The following is a 21,962-nucleotide window of genomic DNA, read 5'->3' as shown; positions in this document are numbered from 1 at the left end:
ACAAGAAAAAACAACTAGAGACAAAAGTTTTTGAAGAATATGTAAAACTTTCTCCACTTATAAATGACAAAGATATACCTAGAAAACTCAAAGGAAATCGTAAAATGAACACAAACAATAAAATATGCGTAGCAGGCTATAAACTTAAGAAAATATCAGTATGTTCATAATTACAAACAGTAACAAATTAGAAAATCTAGTAGAAAAGAAATCCCCATTTACATTAGCAACAAATAAAGACAAACTATATAGGAATAAATATAGAAGAAATGTGTAAAATCTGAAGTGAGAAAGCCCCAAAGCACACCTGACACAAAAATAGGCTTGACCAATGGGCAGGTGTCTTCTGCAGCATAAAGATGTTAATTCTCCCCCAAGTTAATATATCAATTTAATGTGATCCCATTAAACATACCAATAGTTGTTTTTTTCCTGGAGCTGGACAAGTTGTCACAGGTTAATTGCCCTGGGAAGCCAATTCTGAGACAATGATTAGTGTGTGAGAGGTTAATTAGGAACTACTCTTGGAACCAACAAGTTAGGCAAGGAAAAGGGAAGGAGGCAGTCAGGATTGGGAGAGGGAGAAGTAAGGCTGCGATACAGCCTCCCTCCATGGACACCTCAATGACCCATAGGAGAGTTAAGAAGGGTGACCCACCAGAGCTGTCCCCAGTTGAGGGAGGGTCCAGGCCTTTATATTGCCACACCAGTTTTTGGATGATGACCATCACAGGAAGGGGTGGGGGGCCTTGGGCAAAGTGGCTCTTTTCAGTGGAGGTTGGCTGCCTACGATACTTCAGAAATCCTTTATTCCTGAAGGGTGATCTGTGCAGCGTGCTAGAGTGTCTTCCAGAGTCCACTCCTCATACTGCGTGTTCGTTATCTATTGCTACATAAACAATGAGCCTGAAATTGAGCAACGTAAAATAGCAAACTGAGAATGTGGCATTTGAAGAAGACCTAAAGGAAATGAGAAAGGAAGCCATGTGGATAAACAGAGAGCTTTCAGGCAGAGGGAGCAGCAAGGGCAAAGGCCCTGAGGCTATAGGGTGCCTCCTGTTTTTGAGGAACCACAAAGATGCCAGTGAACAAGGGCTGAGAATGGGACCAGACCATGCAGGGCCTTCTTGGACAGTATAGGAACTTGGATTTTGAACTGACCTGATTTTCAGAGGTGTTGTATGTGGAGTGAGAAAGAAAAGATATCAGGATTATGCCAAGATTTTAGCTTGAGGAACTAGAATAAAGTAGTTATTTACAAGATTGCAAAAATTGCTAGAGGGACACAACACAGAAAGAAAACTAAAGGCCAATATCATGAACATAGATGAACATAGATGCCAAAATCCTGAACAAAATACTAGCAAATCGGATCCAGCAATACACCAAAAAAATTATCCACCATGACCAAGTGGGATTCATCCCAGGGATGCAAGGCTGGTACAATATTCGCAAATCAATAAACGTGATACACCACATAAATAAAATGAAGAATAAAAACCACATGATCATATCAATAGATGCCGAAAAAGCCTTTGACAAAATCCAGCATCCATTTCTGATAAAAACGCTCAGCAGTGTGGGAATAGAGGGATCATATCTCGACATAATAAAGGCCATATATGAAAGACCTACAGCCAACATCATACTCAATGGGCAAAAACTAAAAGCATTTCCCTTAAGAACAGGAACAAGGCAAGGATGCCCACTTTCGCCACTCTTATTTAACATAGTACTGGAAGTCTTAGGCACAGCAATCAGACAGGAAGAAAAAATAAAAGGGATCCAAATTGGAAAGGAGGAAGTGAAATTGTCATTATTTGCAGATGACATGACACTATACATAGAAAACCCCAAAGACTCCATCAAAAGTTTACTAGACTTAATAAATGAATTTGGCAAAGTAGCAGGATACAAAATTAACATTAAGAAATCGATGGCAACCTTTTACACCAATGATGAACTCACAGAAAGAGAAACTAAGAAAACAATCCAATTTACCATTGCGGCAAAAAAATTAAGATGCCTAGGAATAAACTTAACCAAAGAAATAAAGGACCTGTTCGCAGAAAACTACAGGTCATTGAAAAAAGAAATAGAGGAAGATATAAAAAAGTGGAAGCACATACCCTGTTCATGGATTGGGAGAATTAACATCATTAAAATGTCCATATTACCCAAAGCAATCTATAGATTCAACGCAATCCCCATCAAAATACCAACAGCATACTTCACAGAATTAGAACAATTATTTCAAAAGTTCATATGGAACCAAAAAAGGCCTCGAATAGCCACAGCAATCTTGAAAAGGAAGAACAAAGTTGGAGGGAACACAATACCAGATTTCAGGTTATACTACAAAGCCACCATAATCAAAACAGCCTGGTACTGGCACAAGAACAGGTATATAGACCAGTGGAACAGAATAGAGAACTCAGAAATGGACCCTAGGCAATATGCTCAATTAATATTTGACAAAGGTGGCAAGAGCATACAGTGGAGTAAGGACAGCCTCTTTAATAAATGGTGCTGGGAAAATTGGACAGCTACTTGCCGAAAAATGAAACTAGACCATCAACTTACACCCTACACCAAAATAAACTCAAAATGGATAAAAGACTTAAATGTAACTCATGAATCCATAAAAATCCTAGAGGAGACTGTGGGCAACAAAATCTCAGACATCATACGCAGCAGAATTTTTACTGACACATCACCTAAGGCAATAGAAACAAAGGAGAAAATGAACACATTGGACTACATTAAACTCAAAAGCTTCTGCACAGCGAAAGATACAATCATCAAAACGGAAAGGCTACCCACTGTATGGGAGAGCATAATTGCCAATGATATATCAGATAAGGGGTTAATTTCCAATACATATAGAGTGCTCATACAACTCCACAAAAGGAAGACAAAGAATCCAATTAAAAAAATGGGCAGAGGAACTAAATAGACACCTCTCCAAACAGGACATACAAATGGCTAAGAGACATATGAAGAAATGTTCATCATCACTAATCATCAGAGAGATGCAGATCAAAACAACAATGAGGTATCACCTCACACCTGTCAGAATGGCCGCCATCAATAAATCATCAAACAACAAGTGTTGGCGAGGATGTGGAGAAAAGGGGACTCTAGTACACTGCTGGTGGGAATGCAGACTGGTGCAGCCACTATGGAAAACAATATGGTGTCACCTCAAAAAATTAAAAATTGGACTTCCATTTGACCCAGTGATCCCACTTCTAGGAATATACCCTAAGAAGCCTGAAACACCAATCAGAAAGAATATATGTACCCCCATGTTTGTAGCAGCACTATTTACAATAGCTAAAATCTGGAAACAGCCCAAGTGTCCATCAGTAGACAAATGGATAAAAAAGCTGTGGTACATATACACAATGGAGTACTATGCAGCTGTAAGAAAGAAAGATCTCTTATCCTTTGAGACTACATGGAGGGACCTGGAAAGTATCATCCTAAGTGAAACAAGCCAAACAGAGAAAGACAAGTTTCATATGATCTCACTTATTTGTGGAATATAATGAACATAACAGTCTGAGGAATGGGGTAGTCCCAGAGACGTGGAAGTGGGGTATAGACTGACAATCCCCTAAAGAGGGGGTGGTGAGGGAGAGATAAACCACAGAACTTATATGTATGTATGCATGAACAGTGGACATGGACAACAAACTGGGGAAAGGGTAGGGAGGGAGGGGGAGGGGGGAATCAGTGGGGGAAAAAGGAGAAACATCTATAACAAATTAATTAATAAAAAATAAAATAAATAAATAAAAAATACAAGATAAACCCTATAAAAAAAAAAAAAGAATTGCTAGAGGGAAGAGCACAGCTTTGGACATGTTAGTAAGTCTGAGGTGTCTCATTCTGTCCTGTGGAAGAAGAGAATGAGGGGAAGGGAGTGAGCCATGGAATGATCTGGAGGAACAGAGAACAGCCTCTGTAATGGTCCTGGGACAGGAAGGAGCACTGTGTGTGCCCAATAGGAAGGCCGGTGTGGCTGGAGGCATGTGGCAGGAGATGAGGTCAGGGGTGTGGGCAGAAGGCCAGGTGACAGAGGACCTGGTGAGCTAGCTGCAGACTTTGGGAATCCACAGGAAGGTTTTGAGTGGGAATCGATAATTATGCTTCAAAGAGATAGTTATGGCTGCTGTGTGAGAATCGAAGGTAGTGGAAGCAGACACTTACAGTAGTCTAGGCAAGAAATGAGTGGTGGCAGTGGAGGCCATGAGGAGAGGATAATGAACTGTTTGAAGGGGATGAAAAAGAAAGGAAACAAGAATTAAAAAACTGTGGTCTGCCCTGGCCAGTTTGGCTCAGTGGTTGAGCGTTGGCCTGCGGACCAGAGAGTCCTGGGTTCAGTTCCCGCTAGGGGCACATACCACACAAACAAACAAACAAACAAACAAACAAAAAAAACTGTAGTCTTTGACTTGGGAGATCCATCTGCAAGTCTTTTTTTTTTGTTTTTAATCCTCACTCGAGGACATTTTTCCAGTTTTTGTTCAGATAGAGTGGGAGGGGGAGAGAGGGAGGGAGAGAGAGAAACATCGACGTGAAAGGGACATATCGAGTGGCTGCCACTCGCATTACCCAACCAGGGCCGGGGACAAATTGCAACCGAGGTACATGCCCTTAACGGGAACTGAACCCAGGTCTCTCCGGACCGCAGGCCAATGCTGTAACCGCTGAGCCAAACCAGCCAGGGCCATCTACAAGTCTTATTGAATTACTGTCTTCCCGTCGTGTTTAGAATATGACATTCCAGAGTTTCTACGATGGTTAAAATGCCCTGCATGACCTGTCCGTTGCCTGTCCCTCCCTCACTCCCTGCCACTCTCCCCCTGCCCCACCCAAAGTCAGTAAATTGGTGGTTTTCTGTTCTTAGCAGCTTCTGAGCTCTGTCACCTTAGCCAAACACGTTTGTTCCTCTGACGTTCATCTGTCCTTAAATATTACTTCCTCTGAGGCCTCTGGCCAGCAGCCAATCATTTTCCATCAGAAAAATCTAGATTCTCCTTGGTAGCACTAACCATAATTTATTATTAAAGAAACATACAAATATCTAATTTTTGTTTCTTCCAGTAGATAGTGAGCCCCAACACATAGTGGGTGCTCAAACATACGTGTTCAGTGATTGTCACTTGAGAGACCTTGGAAGGCTTTGAGGTGTGGTATTTGAAAATGTTTTCCACTTTTTCAGATGAGCCATGCACTCTATTTTATTCCTTTTTTTGAAATGTCAGAGGACTAACAGCATCATTTATTTTTAAAACTTAGTATTACATCTGGACGTCTGGAGAATGTCAGTCATTTTAAGTTCTGAACTCTACAGGTGCCTTGGGACTGGAAGCTTGTCCTCATTCCCCACCATGTCCCTGGTGCTCAGCATGGTGACAGTGAAGAGAGCACTGCAGAACTGTGACCCGTTTGCTCATGTTAATTCATTCTTTCTCTCCAGGTTAATCTGAAGCGACCATGTCCTTTCTGGGCAGAAGATGGCCATTGTTCAATAAAAGACTGTCACGTGGAGCCTTGTCCAGAGGTAACACACTTAAAACCAGAGCCATGTTCTTTTTTTTTTCCCTAATCCTCACCCAAGGATACTTTTCCACTTTTCTTCAGAGAGAGTGGGAGGGAAACAGAGAGAAGGAGACAAAGGGAGAGAGAAACATCCATGCAAGACAGACACATCGACTGGTTGCCTCCTGCACAACCCTGACCAGGGCCAGGGACGAACTGCAACTGAGATACGTGCCCTTGATTGGAATTGAACCCGCGACTCATTGATCCACGGGCTGACACTCCAACCGCTGAGCCAAACTGGCCAGGGACAGAGGCCTGCTTGTTCTTGGATGGGATCTACAGCTGGCTGACTCTTAGTTCATGCTTTCTTGGTTCTGCATCTTGTTTCATAGGCAAAGAAAATGCCACTGAACCTTAATTTTAAAATTGACAGTGGGAATTAAAGTGAATAAAGTGGGAAATTTCAGGCTTGCAATTAGGTCTCCACTTGGTCTTCTTACAATAGAAAAAAGGCTACACTTATTAGTAATGCAATGTTACATTTTCAATTTTGTTTTTTGACATCTAGCACAATTATATTCTTTTTCATTAGTAAATAGTTATTAGCTATATTTTTCTTTTCCTTTTTGCTTTTTTTATCTAACCAGTTAGTCTAGTTTGTTGTCCTTAAAAACATGAAAAAACCATCTGAACGAATATCTTTCTTAATGGGAAACATTTAAAAAATATATAATCATTTTCTTTTAAGAATATAGTGTGTTTTTTGCCCTGGCCGGTTTGGCTCAGTGGTTAGAGCATCGGCCTGCGGTCCGGAGAGACCCGGGTTTGGTTCCCGCTAAGGGCACGTACCTCGGTTGCAGTTTGTCCCCAGCCCTGGTTGGTTGTGCAGGTGGTGACCACTCGATGTGTCCCTTTCACATCGATGTTTCTCTCTCTCTGTGTTCCTCTCTCTCCCTCCCACTATACCTGAACAAAGAATGGAAAAATGTCCTTGGGTGAGGATGATAAAAAAAAAAAAGAATATAGTGTGTTTTTTAAGTTTTTAGTTTGAAATAATTTCAAACCTAGAGAAAAGTTGTAATAGTACAAACAATTCCCATATACTTTTTATTCAGATTCTCTAAATGTTAACATTTATCACATTTGCTTTATTATTCTCTCTATATATATATTTTATTAATTTTATTATATTCTGAACCACTTAGGTATAAGTTACCAATATGATCCTGTACCCCTAAATATTTCAGCATGTATTTCCTTAAAAGCAAAATCATTCTCTTACCTGACCATAACATAATTAACAAAATCAGGGAATTAGCATTAATATAATACAGTCGGCTCTCATTTGTCTCAGTCAATCAGTTGCAGACTCTACTGTGATAAATGACTGTCCGCGAAGTAGGATTCTTTTTTTTTTTTTATCCTCACTCGAGGACATTTTCCCATTTTTTGTTCAGATAGAGTGGGAGGGAGAGAGAGGAAGAGAGAGAGAGAGAGAGAAACATCGATGTGAAGGGACACATCGAGTGGCTGCCACCTGCACGACCAACCAGGGTCGGGGACAAACTGCAACCGAGGTACGTGCCCTTAGCGGGACCGAGCCAAACCGGCCAGGGCGAAGTAGGATTCTTTGTTTATAATATAGTCGTCCCTTGCCACTTCGCGGCTTCACTCTATCGCGGTTTTTTCACATATAGTATGGTATGGTATGGTATTGTATGGTGTATGGTATGGTGTATGGTGTGGTGTGGTGTATGGTATGTGTGGTGTATGGTATTTGAAAAAACCGCAATAGAGTGAAGCCGTGAAAGTCGAAGCATGAAGTGGCGAGGGACGACTGTACAGATATCCATAGATCTAATGATATATTTCCAACTGACTAACAGTGTGCTTTATATATAAAAAAAAGTTTCCAGTCCTAGAGCACATGGAGAACTTGGATGCCATGTCTCTTGAGTCTTCTTTTAATCTGGAGTAGTCCCTGAGGAGTTCTTTATCTTCCAATGTCTTGAATTTTTCCTCCCTTCCTCCCTCCATTCCTACTTGTCTCTCTTCCAGTTTCCCAGGTATTTTATAAAACACCCTTATTTTTTCTTTTTTCTGATATTTTCTAATTACTAGATTTGGGCCATGCCCTCTTGGAAGGTCTGCCATAGAAGTGATGTGTCCTTCTCAAGGTGTCCTATTAGGAGTCACATGATGTCATCTTCACCACTTGATTAAGGTGGTGTTTGCCAAATTTCTTCACTGTAAAGATGTAAAAAAAATTGAGACTGAAAATTTCCCATTTTTCATCATATATTTACCACTATAGTTTTAGTATTCACTATTCATTCTTGCCTGAAATAATTATTTATGTGATGATTGTCAAACAGTGATTTTTCTGACTCCATTTCTTTTTTTTATTAAAAAAATTTTTTTTAAACTTATCTTTATTGTTGAATATATTACAGATGTTCTTCCTTTGTCTCCTATTGATCCCCTCCTCCCCACTGCTGCCCCCCCGTTCTGCTTTTCCCAACATTGTTGTCTGTGTCCATTGGTTATGCATATATGCATATAAGTTCTTTGGTTTATTTCTTCCCACCCTCCACCCCCCTTCCCTTTGAGGTTTGTCAGTCTGACAACCAATTTGTACTTCTTAATCCCTTCACCTTTTCACCCATTCCCCCAAACCCCCTCCCATCTGGCAACCAACAAAATGTTCTCTGTATCTATGAGAATGTTTCTGTTCTGCTTGTTCATTTTGTTTGTAGATTCAATTGTCGATAGATATGTATTTATTGCCATTTTGTTTGTTCATATTTTTGATACTCGTTTTCTTCAAGAAGACCCTTCAACATTTCATATAATAATGGTTTGGTGGTGATGAACTCCTTTAGCTTTTCCTTGTCTGGGAAACTCTTCATATGGCCATTGATTCTAAATCATAGCTTTGCAGGATAGCGTAATCTTGGTTGTAGGTTCTTGCTTTTCATCATTCTGAATATTTCTTGCCACTCCCTTCTGGCCTGCAAAGTTTCTTTTGAGAAATCAGCTGACAGCCTTATGGGAACTCCCTTGTAGGTAACTAACAGCTTTTCTCTTGCTGCATTTAAGATTCTCTGTTTGTCTTGAACCCTTTGTATTTTGATGGTGATGTGTCTTGGTGTGGGCCTCTTGGGGTTCATCTTGTTTGGGACTCTCTGTGCTTCCTGGACTTGTATGTCTGTTTCCTTCACCAAGTTAGGAAAGTTTCCTGTCATTATTGTTTCAAATAGGTTTTCAATTTCTTGTTCTCTCTCTTCTCCTTCTGGCACCCCCAAGATGCGAATGTTGGCACGCTTGAAGTTGTCCCTTACACTACCCTCATTTTTTTGGATTCTTTTTTCTTTTTGCTGTTCTGATTGGGTGTTTTTTGCTTCCTTATATTCCAAATTGATGGTTTGTTTCTTGGCTTTACCTACTCCGCTATTGAATCTCTGTACATTAGTCTTTATTTGAGTTAGTGCCTCCTTCATTTCTGACTGGTCCTTTTTTATGTTCTTAAGGCCCTCACTAAGTTCATTGAGCACCTTTATAAGCAGTGTTTTGAACTCTGCCTGTGTTAGTTTGCTTATCTCCATTTCACTTAGTTCTTTTCCTAGAGTTTTGTTCTGTTCTTTCATTTGGGACCTGTTTCTTTGTCTTTTCATTTTGGCTGCCTCCCTGTGTTTGTTTATATGTATTAGGTAGAGTTGCTATGTCTCCTGGGCTTCCTAGGGTGGCCTATTGTAGTACGTGTCCTGTAGGTCCAGTGGCATAGCCTCCCTGGTCTCCCAGCTGGGCCCTCGAGGTGCACCCCTCTTGTGGACTTTACACCCTTCTGTTGTAATTGAGTCTTGATTGCTGTTGGCACATCAATGAGAGGGTTTTACTCAGGCTGATCAGCTGCAAGGACTGACTTTGCCCACTACCCACAGACCTCTGACTACCTTGGAGGATCAGCTGTGCACAGGCCCACCACACAAAGCAAGACTTACTTCAGCAAGGCTCTGGTACCCACTGAGTCCATTTCTTGAGTGTGTCACTTGTGGATGTGTTTGGGTGGTGGTGCTTCGCAGTGTTCTGAAGCTGTCCAGTGGGTGTGCTGGGTCTGGGGCCAGGTCAGCCACTGCCTGGTGTTCTACTCGGGGCCACCAGGCATAAGCTACAAAGCAGTCTGCAGATGGCTGCTTCTTGTGCTGGGCTTGGAGGTGCCCAGGAAAAGCCAAGTTGTGAACCAAGGCTGGCTGCTTCTAGTGCCAGGCCTGGGGCCACTTAACGAGAGGTATGGGGTTCACTGAGACCCGATGCTTCTTGTTTGAAAGAATTTAGGAAAATCTGAAGCAGGATCCGAGACAGGCCATTTCTTTGGTAAAGCAACTGGCGATAGCTTAGGTGGACCTGAAATTTGGATGGGGCAGGGCCTCAGGGAATCACCAGGGCGGGGCAAACAGTGTGAGCCAGGTTGCTGGAGTCCCAGATATGACTGCTGTCTGCCTGGCCTGTGGGGGAAGGGCTCACCAAAGGAACAGAGGCCTCTGACAGCACGTCTGCCCAGGAAAAAGCTGCCTCTCCAGCCTTCGCCCCAATGCCAAACAGCTCAGTTCTTCCCGTATGTCTCTGGTACCTTTCAAGCTGCCTTCCCCACATTGGAGCCTGGAGAGAGTGAGTCTGATAAGTCTGTGCATGGGCCCTTTAAGAGGAGCTGCCTGGGGCTCCAGCAGCCTCAGTTCCCGCTGGTTTTCCAGCCAGAAGTGATGGGAATTCCCTTCCTGGCACTGGAACCCTGAGCTGGGCGCCTGGTGTAGGATGGGGACCCCTCAGTCTTCAGGGAGGACCTTCCCAGCTGAGGTGTCCCTCATGATTTTTATCTGCCACACGTGGGTGTGGGACCAACTTGTCCGCCTTCGCCCCTTTTACCAGTCTCCATGTGGCTTCTTTAATTTCATAGTTATAGGACTTCCATTAAGCTCGATTTCAGGCGGATTTGAATGATGGTTGTTCTGTAGTTTAGTTGTAACTTTGATGTGGTTGTGGGAGGAGGAGAGACCATGGTTACCTACGCCGCCATCTTGACCAGAAGTCTTGACTCCATTTCTTCTACATTTATTTATTCTACTGTAAGCAAGAAATTTTTCGTCTCCCCTTTATTTTTCTAATTGTATGCTTAAGTCAGTATGAACTTCAATTATTATTTTATTTAATATATTATTAAAATTTTTTTTTTTTTTAGAGAGAGAGAAACATTGATCAGCCGATCCTTTGCACATCCCTCGACTTGGGCTCAAGCCCAAAACCCAGTCGTGTGCCCTGACTGGGAATGGAACCAGCAACCTCTCGATGCACAGGATGATGCTCAGCCAACTGAGCCGCACCATCCAGGGCTATTATTTGGTTTTTATAACAGCTTCATTGAGACATAATTTACGTAGCATAAAATTCACTCTTTCTAAAATGTACAATTCAGTGGTTTTTAGTATATTCACAGAATTGTGCTACCATCACCATTATCTAATTTATAAACATTTATACCACCCCAAAAAGAAACCCCTGCCCATTAACAGTCACTTGCCATTTCCCTGTTCCTCCTCTTGCTGGAAACCACTAATCTACTTTCTGTCTCTATGCTGATTATGAATGTTTCATGTAAATAAAATCATACAATATGTGGTTTTTTGTTACTGGCTCTTTTACTTGGCATAACATTTTCAAGGTTCAACCCATATTTTAGTATTGTTCAGAACTTCCTTCCTATTGCCAAATAATATTCCATTGTATGGATATACCTCATCTTGTTTATTCATCAGTCGATAGATATTTGGGTTGTCTCCACTTTTTGGTTACTAGGAATAATGCTACTATGAACATTCAGGTACAAGTTTTTGTGTATTCATATATTTTCAATTCTCTTAAATGGACACCTTGAAGTGGAATTAATGGATCATATTGTAACTTTATTTAACTGTTTGAGGAACTGCCAAACTGTTTCCAGTATGGCTGTACCATTTTACATTCCTGCCATCAATGTATGATGGTTCCAATTTCTGTACATACTTGTAACATTTGTTATCATCTGTCTTTTTTATATTAGCCATCCTTGTGAATGATATCTCATTTTGGTTTTGATTTACATTTCCCTGATGGCCAATAATGTTAAACATCTTTTCAAATACTTATTGTCCATTTGTATTTTTTTTTTTTTTAGAAATGTCCATTTAAACCTTTGCTCATTTTAAAATTGAGTTACCTTTTTATTGCTGAATTATAAGAGTTATTTGGCTTTATACAGTATGTATTTCTAAATTGTTTTACATTAAAATATTTATAAATTGTTTTACATTAAAGTATTTATTGTCTATCATGGATTAGCCTCCTTAGTCTTAAGTTTCTATTAGGAATAGATGAAAGTGTTTATTTGTATATGAATTCTGAACATAAGAACTATAACTCTTATATGCATTTAAAAATTCCTGTATATTCCCTTTCCAAATTCCATTCTCTTCCTCCTTTCCCCAGAAATAAAAATAAAACCTTTATATTGGTCCTTTGAGTGATGTGAGGATATTTGGATTTCTCTCTCTTTGGGGGAACATTTAGTAGGCATTTCATATTGAACTCAAACTTGTCATGAAACAGAGTTAAATTTTGCAGTCCATAATTTGAAGTCAAATCATGAGGGTCATATAATTTTGTAATTCTTAGATTGCTACATATTGTTTGTGTTAGTGGCAACAACCAGGTTTATTTATGCTTGATTTTAGTTATTAACATTATAATTACTTTTACTTCTTTTTTTGTGATTTTTATGTTATTTATGATGATCATCTGTGCTACACCCATGTTTCTAAATGGCTCAATTAAGATTTGCTGCAGGCGAGTTACTGCATTTAGCATCAAACCTTTTATTTTTATTTATTATTATTATTTTTATCCTCACTCAAGGACACCTTTCCATTTTTTGTTCAGATAGAATGGAAGGGAGAGAGAGAGAGAGAAACATCGACGTGAAAGGGACACATTGAGTGGTTGCCACCCGCATGACCCATCCAGGGTCGGAGACAAACTGCAACTGAGGTACATGCCCTCAGCGGGAACCGAACCCAGGTCTCTCTGGACTGCAGGCTGACACTCTAACCGCTGAACCAAACCAGTCAGGGCTAGCATCAAACCTGTTAAAAAGCTGCTAAGTATGTTAACATACTGTATTGTACTAGTTAGAGGACTTAAATATTTTAAGTTCAGGGTCTTACAACTTCTGTTAGATTTGACTTAAGTTTTATAGCTTTCTCCTGCCGTCTGTTAGAGGTACAAGTAGGAAACACTGATGACAAAATGCTGGCAGCAAGTAACATTTTTTTATCTATATGGTCTTTTTATTGATTAGGAAAAAGACTTACCATCACCATTATTATTTAGTTTTTCAGCCTGACAGGAAAATATCTATTCTGAATATTTATTCGGTTAAAATTATGAAACATGAAAAAATTTCAGCAATTTGTTATTAATTTGATAACCCATAGATTCAAACATCAGAAATCAGTCCCCTGTGATTATCTGCTTTCAGATATGATTTTTGTTTTAAATTATGTTCACTAAGCCAGGTATAGTAATTCATATATTTAAGTCTGAAATGAATTATTGGCTTTGTAGGAAAAAAGTTGAATCTACATGTAGTACTTATATTGGAAAGCTCAAGTTAATCAGATGGGCCAAAGAACTGATTCTTGCCATTTTCATTAATCCAAAATTGCCTAAACTTTAAATGCCAATTTAGAGCAGAAATTAAAATTGAGCATAACATATTTTAAATAATTTAAAAAAAAATTTATTTAGAGAGGAAGGGAGAGAGAGACAGAAACATCGATGAGAGAGTACATTGATTGGCCGCCTCCTGCATACCCCCCACTGGGTGTCTGGCCCACAACCCAGGCGTGTGCCCTGACCAGAAACCGAACCAGCTACCTCCTGGTACATGGGTCCACGCTCAATCACTGAGTCACACCGGCCGGGCATAATTTTGAAATTTTTAAAGCTTCTGTTTCTGTGGTAAGAAAGTTTATGGAAAAAGTGATTTAATTGTTTTACAAACCTAAAAATTATATAAACTATTAAATATTGCATTGAGAGATTAAATTAGAGCTGATTTTGATATTCTGATTTTGCGTGTCATTCAATTTTCTAACATATGATTTACAAGTCTAAATTGATATTGCATTTTACTTTTTACCTCAAAGAGGTAGTATAATTACAGAATTTGAATGAATGTGTATTTTCTCCTCATAGAATAAAATATCTTTTGTATTAGAGCAATAGCATTACTAATTTGTGAAGAAATCTCAAAAAAATGAAGATTGCTTTAAAAATTTTTTGTTGTTCTTTTAAGAGTAAAATTCCAGTCGGAATTAAAGCTGGGAGTTCAAATAAGGTGAGTTGCTCTTTTTGTGTGGGTTAATTCTCACTGGAGGATGTTTTCCCATTGGTATATAGAGAGAGTGGAAGGGAGGGGGGTAGGGGGAGAGAGCGAGAGGAGAGAGAGAAACATCAATGTGAGAGAGACACTTCAATTGGTTGCCTCCCACATGCACCCCGACCAGGGTGGGGATCTTACAGGTATGTGCCCTTGAACCCAAGACCACTGAGCCATACCAGCCAGGGCTGAATTGCTTTTCCTTATCCAATATTTCTGCTTTACGTGGTGAAACTTACCATTTACTGCTTGTCAGGGGTTGCAGAAAAGAGCAATATGGTTGGTTGGGAATGGATACTTTTTGCCTTAAACTCCCTAATTTCTAATTCTTGCAGCAGAGAGGTTGTGTATTCTTACAACTAAAATGATTGAGTTCTGTTTTTGGAAGCTCTGGAAGAAGTACAAAGTGCTACTATAGTGTGGGATGGCCTCCTCAACAGGTGTTTTCATCGTGCCTGTAGCTGGAGTCTCCTGTTTCATCTGGTCAGCCTGTCATACTCAGTATTATGTTGTACAGAGTAAACAAGTATCAAGATATTTTGAGCTTAGTACTTTTAAAGGGAATTCAAATATTTCTTTATTAAAGATTAACTTTTCCTCTTTTGAGCATGCTGTAATCTACTGTGTCATTCACATGGGTTTAGATAACAGTACATTAGTAGTTTTTCACTGTTGCACATACATGAAGGTCCTTGCACCCTCCCTCTCTGCTTCCTGATGATGCATCATTTCTGTTTTCTTCTGGCGTGCTCTCCCTTGTGCAGTCTTTTGTTCATTTTCACTCTCCTTACTTTATTTTTGTATCAGATCTCAAGTAAACAAATAAACAGTATAAAGATAGTTGAAATCCCTTCTGGACTCCTTCCCAACCCCCTTCTGTGTCCTCCCTCCCCAAAGCCAGATACTTTCTGAAGTAGATGTGTACCCTTCTGTGATACTTTTTATTTTTATACTTGAGTATACATGTGTCCACAGTATATATAAATCTTTTCTATGAAATTTAAAAATTTTTAAATACTATATTTTTGTATTTCTTCAGGTTAAAAATATTTTTTCAGTCTGTTTTTACTGAATATTATGCTTTTGAAATTTTGTCTCTTGATATATGTTGATTTAGTTCATTTTAATAGCTGCATGATATATTCAGTTGTATGACTATATCATGACCTGTATTGACAGACATTTCAGTTGTCTTTGGTTTTGTTTTTGTTGTTACAGACAGTGATGCACTAGCATCTTTGTCTTTTGTCACATTGTGCACACATGTAAGTTTCTCTGGGTCTAGAAGTAGAACTAAGATTGCTGGGCCATGGGGTATGCTATCTCAGCATCACAAGATAGTACTAGATAACTTTTGAGAGTGGTTGTACATTGTTTCTGCTTTTAAATGTTGCTCTGGATTTGGTTTCCATAGTAGGACTGCTGGTTCATGGGTTTATGCAATGTTTAAAATTTATTTTTGTTAATCCTCACCTGAGGATATTTCTTCCATTGATTTTTTTTTGGCAGAGTGGAAGAGAGGGTTGAAGTGGGGGAAAGAGAGAGACATTGATTGGTTGCTTCCTGCATGAACCCTTACTGGGGTTGGGATCGAACCTGTGACCCAAATATGTGCCCTTTTTTTTTTTTTTTTTTTTGTGGTACGTGTCCCTAATGGGAACCGAACCCCGGACTCTCTGGTCCGCAGGCCAACGCTCCAACTTCGGTGCATGGGCCAGTTCTCTAACCACTGAGCAACACCAGCCAGGGCAAGGGTTTATGCATTTTTACAGCTTTTTTTTTTTTTTTTTTTTAATCCTCGCTCGAGGACATTTTTCCATTTTTTGTTCAGGTAGAGTGGGAGGGAGAGAGACAGAGACAGAGACAGAGACGTGAAAGGGACACATCAAGTGGATGCCTCCTGCATGACCCCAACCAGGGCCAGGGCTGAATCGCAGCTGAGGTATGTGCCCTTGGCTGGAATCAAACCTGCAGCTCATTGGTCCGTGGGCCAAAGCTCTAACTGCTGAGCCAAACTGGCCAGGGCCATTTTTGCAGCTCTTGATAAATGTTGTCAAACATGAGAGGATTTTCTCTGTTTACATCATCACCAACTTGCTGATTATGTTTTTAATGTCTTTGCTAATTAGGTAGAAATTTGTGACTCATTTTCATTTGTATTTCTTACATATTTCAATAATAGGATTTATCTGTATTTAGTGTGTGTCATCGACAGATTGACTGTTCTGCCAGTTGTGCCTGAAATAAAGAGGAAGGTACTGATTATTACTAAAACTTGTTTGTTATGAACTTCCTTATAGTACTTGAAAGTGGCAAACAATACCAAAGAATTTGAAGATTGTGAACAAGCTAATAAACTGGGAGCAATTAACAGCACACTAAGGTAAGTTTTGTTTTAGTAGCATTAAAAAATATTCTGTTGCTTATATCAGAAATTTTCTGTTTTTCTTGTGATTTTAAAACATTAAATTTTCAGCTAATTTTTTAAAGGAAGAAGTTACTCTTTATCCTAAATTCCAAGATAGCTTTACTTCCTCTTCTTGGCCAATTTGTTCTTAAATTTCTAAATCATCAATAGTGCCTCTATTAAAAAGTAAAAATTTAGAAGATTGCTCAGCAAGCAGAGTTTATGGATCTGTTCTTTCTGATTATTATGGGAAAAGGAACTTGAACCTCTAAGTCTTTTTAAAATAGTAATTCAATTTATCTTTTACATTTTGAATGATAAAAGTTACTGTTAACATAACCATTAAATTTCATAAATTTTTTTTCCTGGTGAGTTTTCCTTTTTTGCTCTAAGTACAAACCTGCTTTTGAGGGCTAACATAAATAATTTGTAAGTCTCAGATTACACATATAAAATGACTGAACAGCCCTGGCCGGTTTGGTTCAGAGGTTAGAGCGTCGGCCTGCGGTCCAGAGAAACCCGGGTTCGGTTCCCACTAAGGGCACGTACCTCGGTTGCAGTTTGTCCCCGGCCCTGGTTGGGTTGTGTGGGTGGCAACCAGTCGATGTGTCTCCCTCACATCGATGTTTCTCTCTCTCTCTCCTCCTCCCACTCTATCTGAACAAACAAAAAAAACAAATGACTGAACATAGGTGGTGAGTGGGGAATGGAATATTACAGAAATTCTTTTTAATTTTCCCGTTTGTTTAGATTTATGTTGATGTACTATAATTGTTATAGACTTAGTAAAGTTAGCAATTTTATTTATCTTATTTTTTGAAGAAAATATTTAATATAGAAAAGTAGAAAGGATAATATAATAAATAGCCATATAATCTCCACTCCAAATTGAGTAAATATTAACATTTCTACCTCTTGCAACTGTTTTTAAGAAAAGAGAAATATCAAAGATATTAAAATCCCCCATGTTCTAGTCCTCAATCCTGTTTTCGTTCCTTCTTTCTTAGAGGTAACTACTGTCATGAATTTGGTGTATATCCAGTCAGTTTTTATTTTTATTACATATATGTATATAGTTTTGTGCATATGGTTTTATTTTTTCTTTATGTAAATGATATAATACTGTACTTAAAATTTGCAACTTTCTTTTTACACCACACATTTTGCTTTCTAGATCGATTCAGGTTAAAACAGAGAGATTTGTCTCATTCTTTTAACTCATGAACAGTTTTCATGATATAAATATACTATATTTTATTTATTTATTCTGCTACTAATAGATATTTAGGTTGTTTCAAATTTTTTACTTCTACAAAAACTGTGCTACCTTGAGCTTCCTTGTTAATTTTTTTTTCTGATGCACACCAAAAGTTAATGTCAATGGAAGTTAATATTAACATCTGTGTTTTTCATATAACTTGTTTTCATCATTCCCTCATGTAACCACTAACTGAATTTGTGAACTAATTAATAAAGAAGTGACCTCAGGTTATCTATTTTTAATTAAACTAGAATACAGTGTTAAAATTTTTAACTCCAAATTTAATCATTTTCTTTTTTATTCCTCCTCCCGTAGTAATCAAAGCAAAGAGGCTTTCATTGACTGGGCAAGATATGATGACTCACAGGATCACTTCTGTGAACTTGATGGTAATAAGATAAACTACTGTAATCAGATTATTTTTACTTTAACCTTTTTGTATGATATGGAAATCTATTAAAATATCAACAGTCATAGCTCAAATGCACTGCATGTTGCTATGTGGATCTGTCATTCATGATTAAGTTTATTGAAGCCTGTGTTCCAAGCCTGTGCTAAATGCCTTAAGTGCATTACTTCTCTTCTTTACAACTGCCTTAAGAAGTGTGTGTCATCTCATGTCTGAGGAAACAGTCTCAGAAAGACTAAGTAACTTGCCCAGGATCACATGGGAGCAAGAACTGAGATAGGATTTTACCCCAGATCCGACTGAGTCCAAAGCCTGTATTCTTTCCATTATGAAGTCTCCTATGGACTTCCAACTCAGGCCACTTAGTTACAGGTTTTGTGAACATATTATAAAAATGTTCACACTGGAATTTGCTGGAGGTCTCAACAAACCTTCCAATATTAGGAAAGACTCTAATTTACTTACCGGAAGCCCTCTTCCCAGGAATCCCCTGGGAAGGTACTAAGACAGGGCGCTGCTCCACAGGAGCTACCTTGCCTCTTAACAGAAGGTGATGGAGGTGACTCAGAATTTGTAATCTATAGGAGACTATTCCCAAGAATTGTGTGCAGTAAGCTTAGGTCACTCCTTAGGCCTCTCTCCTTACCTTTTACCTTAGTATTGTTATATTTTCAGTGGTGGGAAAGTTTGGGGTTCAAGCATACATAGTTGGTACAGACAGCAGACACTCTTCTGAACTCGTAAAGCATCTAGAGTGATCATACTGCTTTCTGAGGGTTTTTAAAGACTCACATGTAAAATTGTGCTTTTAACCCAGGCTAAAAGTAGTGGAGCAGTTTACAGTGAGCTTCTGTGGTGGTCTGGTACATCGAGGAGATACTGAGCGATGCAGTGTTAGTGCCGTGGTTCATAGTGTTTCAGCAGGGACATTTTAAAGAAATCTGAGCAAAGTTTCTTTGGTTTATCTGGATATACTAATGGCAATTAACAAAATACCCCTATAATAATATACAGAATTGGCAAAAGGTTCATTGAAGCAATCCACTGAACCTAGGTTAAATACACACATCACTGCTTACTCTCATTTGCCCTTTGGTTGGCATTCTAATTATATTTTCGTGTTTAGCACTTATAGTCACTAATGTCCACCTTCTCATTCTACTTATTTGACCAACATAAAAATTTTTCACTAGTGCTTATTTAACAGGTTTTCAGATAAAAAAAATCATTACTTATAGTAAATAATATGAATATATGTTTCTCTTATAGGTAGTTAATAAAAAATACTACTCAGAGATCACTTGCTATGATTAAGTGATGTGCTCATTACCTGTCATCAATATAAATAGTGTTAACTAATTTTTTAACATTAGCTTCTTATATAATAGTAACTTTTATATTTTATGTAGTTCTTAAACATAAAACTATACTACTAGTTGGATTACCACTATTCTGAGTAGTGATGTTCATGTGCGTCCCGATGGCTTATACCTATGATTTAAAAAAACACTGTCAGAGTAGTTTAGAGCTGTTGTTTAGTTATTTCACTTATCTAAAATCGTTGAATTAAAACAAATTCTAAAGAATTCACCCCAGTTTTTTGGAACATATCCATACAGCCCTGATCTCTGCATATTGTTCTGTAGTTATATGAAAGGAGGATGATCCCTGTAGATCAAATAGGAGGTTTTTTAATAATTTAGCAGTTTAAGGTAAGCTGTCTCTGCCCCTCTCTATTGTGTGTGTGTGTGTGTGTGTGTGTGTAATTGTCTTTATGCATGACTTGCTTCTTCCTTTGCTTCAGGTTTCTGCTCAAATGCCACCTCATCAAAACCTGCTGTCACCCCTTGTAAAAAATAAGTAACCACTGTCGCGCTCTCTTTGCAGTGTGGCTTGCTAACCCAGAGAACTGCCTGGGAGCGCCTGGCATGTTACCTAGTTGACCTGTTCATGTCTCTCTGCTCCATCCAGATTGTGTACCCTCGGGGCAAGCGCCTAGCCTTCTGGTTCACTGCTGTATCCCCAGTGCCTAGGACAGTGGCTGGACATGGTCCATGTGCAATAAATATTTGCTGAGTGAAGTAGTTGGCTTGTAAATAACCTACATAGTGTGATAGATTTTTTTTTACATTTATATTTTCCCTTAAAACATGTTCATTAATAAATGAACAACACTGTAGTTTTTATATCAGGCTGTGCATCAAAACTATGTGGGCGCTTCATAAACCATAGGCTGTCCTGAGTAAGTCATGCTTCAGCAGGGATAAAGTTGGTGATGGGGGGCTGTAGGCTCAATCCTGAGTCTGTATCTCAGTATTTCTGATCTGGGCCCATAGCAAAAAGCCTGTACACTACACTGGCATATGCTACCATTGTTTTAAGAGATCTTGAGTTAGGAGGCAGGAAGGAGTGTGCAGCATCCTGGACAATGCAGTGTAGCCTCATAACTCTGATAGTAAATTAGGACAATGACAAGAAAATTCAGTTGGGGAAAAGTATACTGGAGAGGGAAAAACATGGTTCAAGTTGACAAATTCTCAGAATTCTGTATTTTATTACAGTGGAAATTCTTTGAATATTTGGGTAATGGTTTTTAACATGATCAGCTAAAACAGCTTTGTCAAAGAAGACACAGTAGGGATCCAAAGAGAACTAACTGAATGATTGATACAGCTGTAATAATGGAAAGAAGTTAGAAAGTTTAGTTCGGTCATGCTGAGGGTGGCCCAGGGTAAGGATGGGCACCAGCCCTGGTGTGTTTATAGGGGCTTTGTCAGTATAGATCAGGGGCAGACAAACTGTCTTTCTATGGGTGGACAGATAGTCAATATTTTCGGCTTTGTAGACCATAGGTCTCTGTTTTCAACTCTGCCATAGTACGGTGGAAGCAGCACGGAAGCAAATGACATGACTTATTCTCATAAAACTTCCTCTGTGGAAATACTCAGCAGCCAGACTTGGTCCACAAGTTAGCAAAACCCACCTATGTCATGATTTGAAAAAGTATTACAAGTTTTAAACAACTTTTGATTGAATTAAGGGAATACATGTTAAGAACGTTGAGAAAGTAAGTTTTACTTAAGATAATTAAAAATTGATATAATTGATTTTCTGCTCCTTTAAAGTATATTTTAGATCCTTATACTTTAATATCGGAATCTGTAGTTTTTCTCTTTTGGTTGTTTTTGTTGGGCAAGAAGGTTGATACTAGTCCAGTCTGTACATTCATAGATGTCCCTACATGTGTGTGGGCTTATGCTCACCCACACACATTCTTCATACATGTGTACATACATACTTATATCAGTAAATATGTATGTTTAATAATATTTGTAAAACATACATAATTGGATTAGTTTTGCAAATGAATTTGCTCAAGAACAGCTCAAAGAAATTAAAAATATATAACAAAAGCTAGTGAATTGGTAAACTTTTGTTGGAATTTTACTATATATAAAAGCCATATTTTTATTAACTTCATAATTTGAATCTTTGTTTTTAAATTAAGATTTTTAAAAATTATATTTAGGTTTTAAGTCTTGAATTAAGTTATGAACCTTGAGCAGTTTCTGTTGGTACATCTGTAAATTAACTGTTTTGGGTGCTTTGTAGAATGGGATATCTGTATACTGTTAGGGTTAGAAATAGAGCCACTATTCTCCAAAATCAGGTTTCCATTGCCTTTAAGTTTGATAAAACTCACTTAGTAATGATAACTTGTAATTATCTCTGTACTCTTCCTGTATCATGAAAGTGCCAGGTAGTTCTTGGAAGGCATGGGTCAGGTGCCGTTTGCCCCTTATGATTATGGGTAATCTCAGTCTCTGGTCATTGAGTGGCCAATGAATGCTGGCTGACAGGA

General features: G+C 38.7%; 1 protein-coding gene across 1 annotated transcript in view; it reads left to right on the top strand.

Moving 5' to 3' along the window:
* ERO1B (endoplasmic reticulum oxidoreductase 1 beta) overlaps positions 1–21,962 on the top strand; it is a 55,886-nt gene that overhangs the window by 15,062 nt on the left and 18,862 nt on the right. Inside the window, exons 3-6 of the mRNA XM_036277461.1 lie at positions 5,489–5,572; positions 13,940–13,981; positions 16,324–16,406; positions 18,007–18,080. Coding sequence (XP_036133354.1) covers positions 5,489–5,572; positions 13,940–13,981; positions 16,324–16,406; positions 18,007–18,080 — 283 coding nt within the window. The remainder of the gene's footprint in view (positions 1–5,488; positions 5,573–13,939; positions 13,982–16,323; positions 16,407–18,006; positions 18,081–21,962) is intronic.

Source organism: Molossus molossus, unplaced genomic scaffold (assembly GCF_014108415.1).
Source record: "Molossus molossus isolate mMolMol1 unplaced genomic scaffold, mMolMol1.p scaffold_m16_p_23, whole genome shotgun sequence".
In the NCBI taxonomy this organism is placed as follows: domain Eukaryota; kingdom Metazoa; phylum Chordata; class Mammalia; order Chiroptera; family Molossidae; genus Molossus; species Molossus molossus.
The sequence above is the reverse complement of the archived record's forward strand: the minus strand, read 5'-3'. Positions and strand labels throughout refer to the sequence as shown.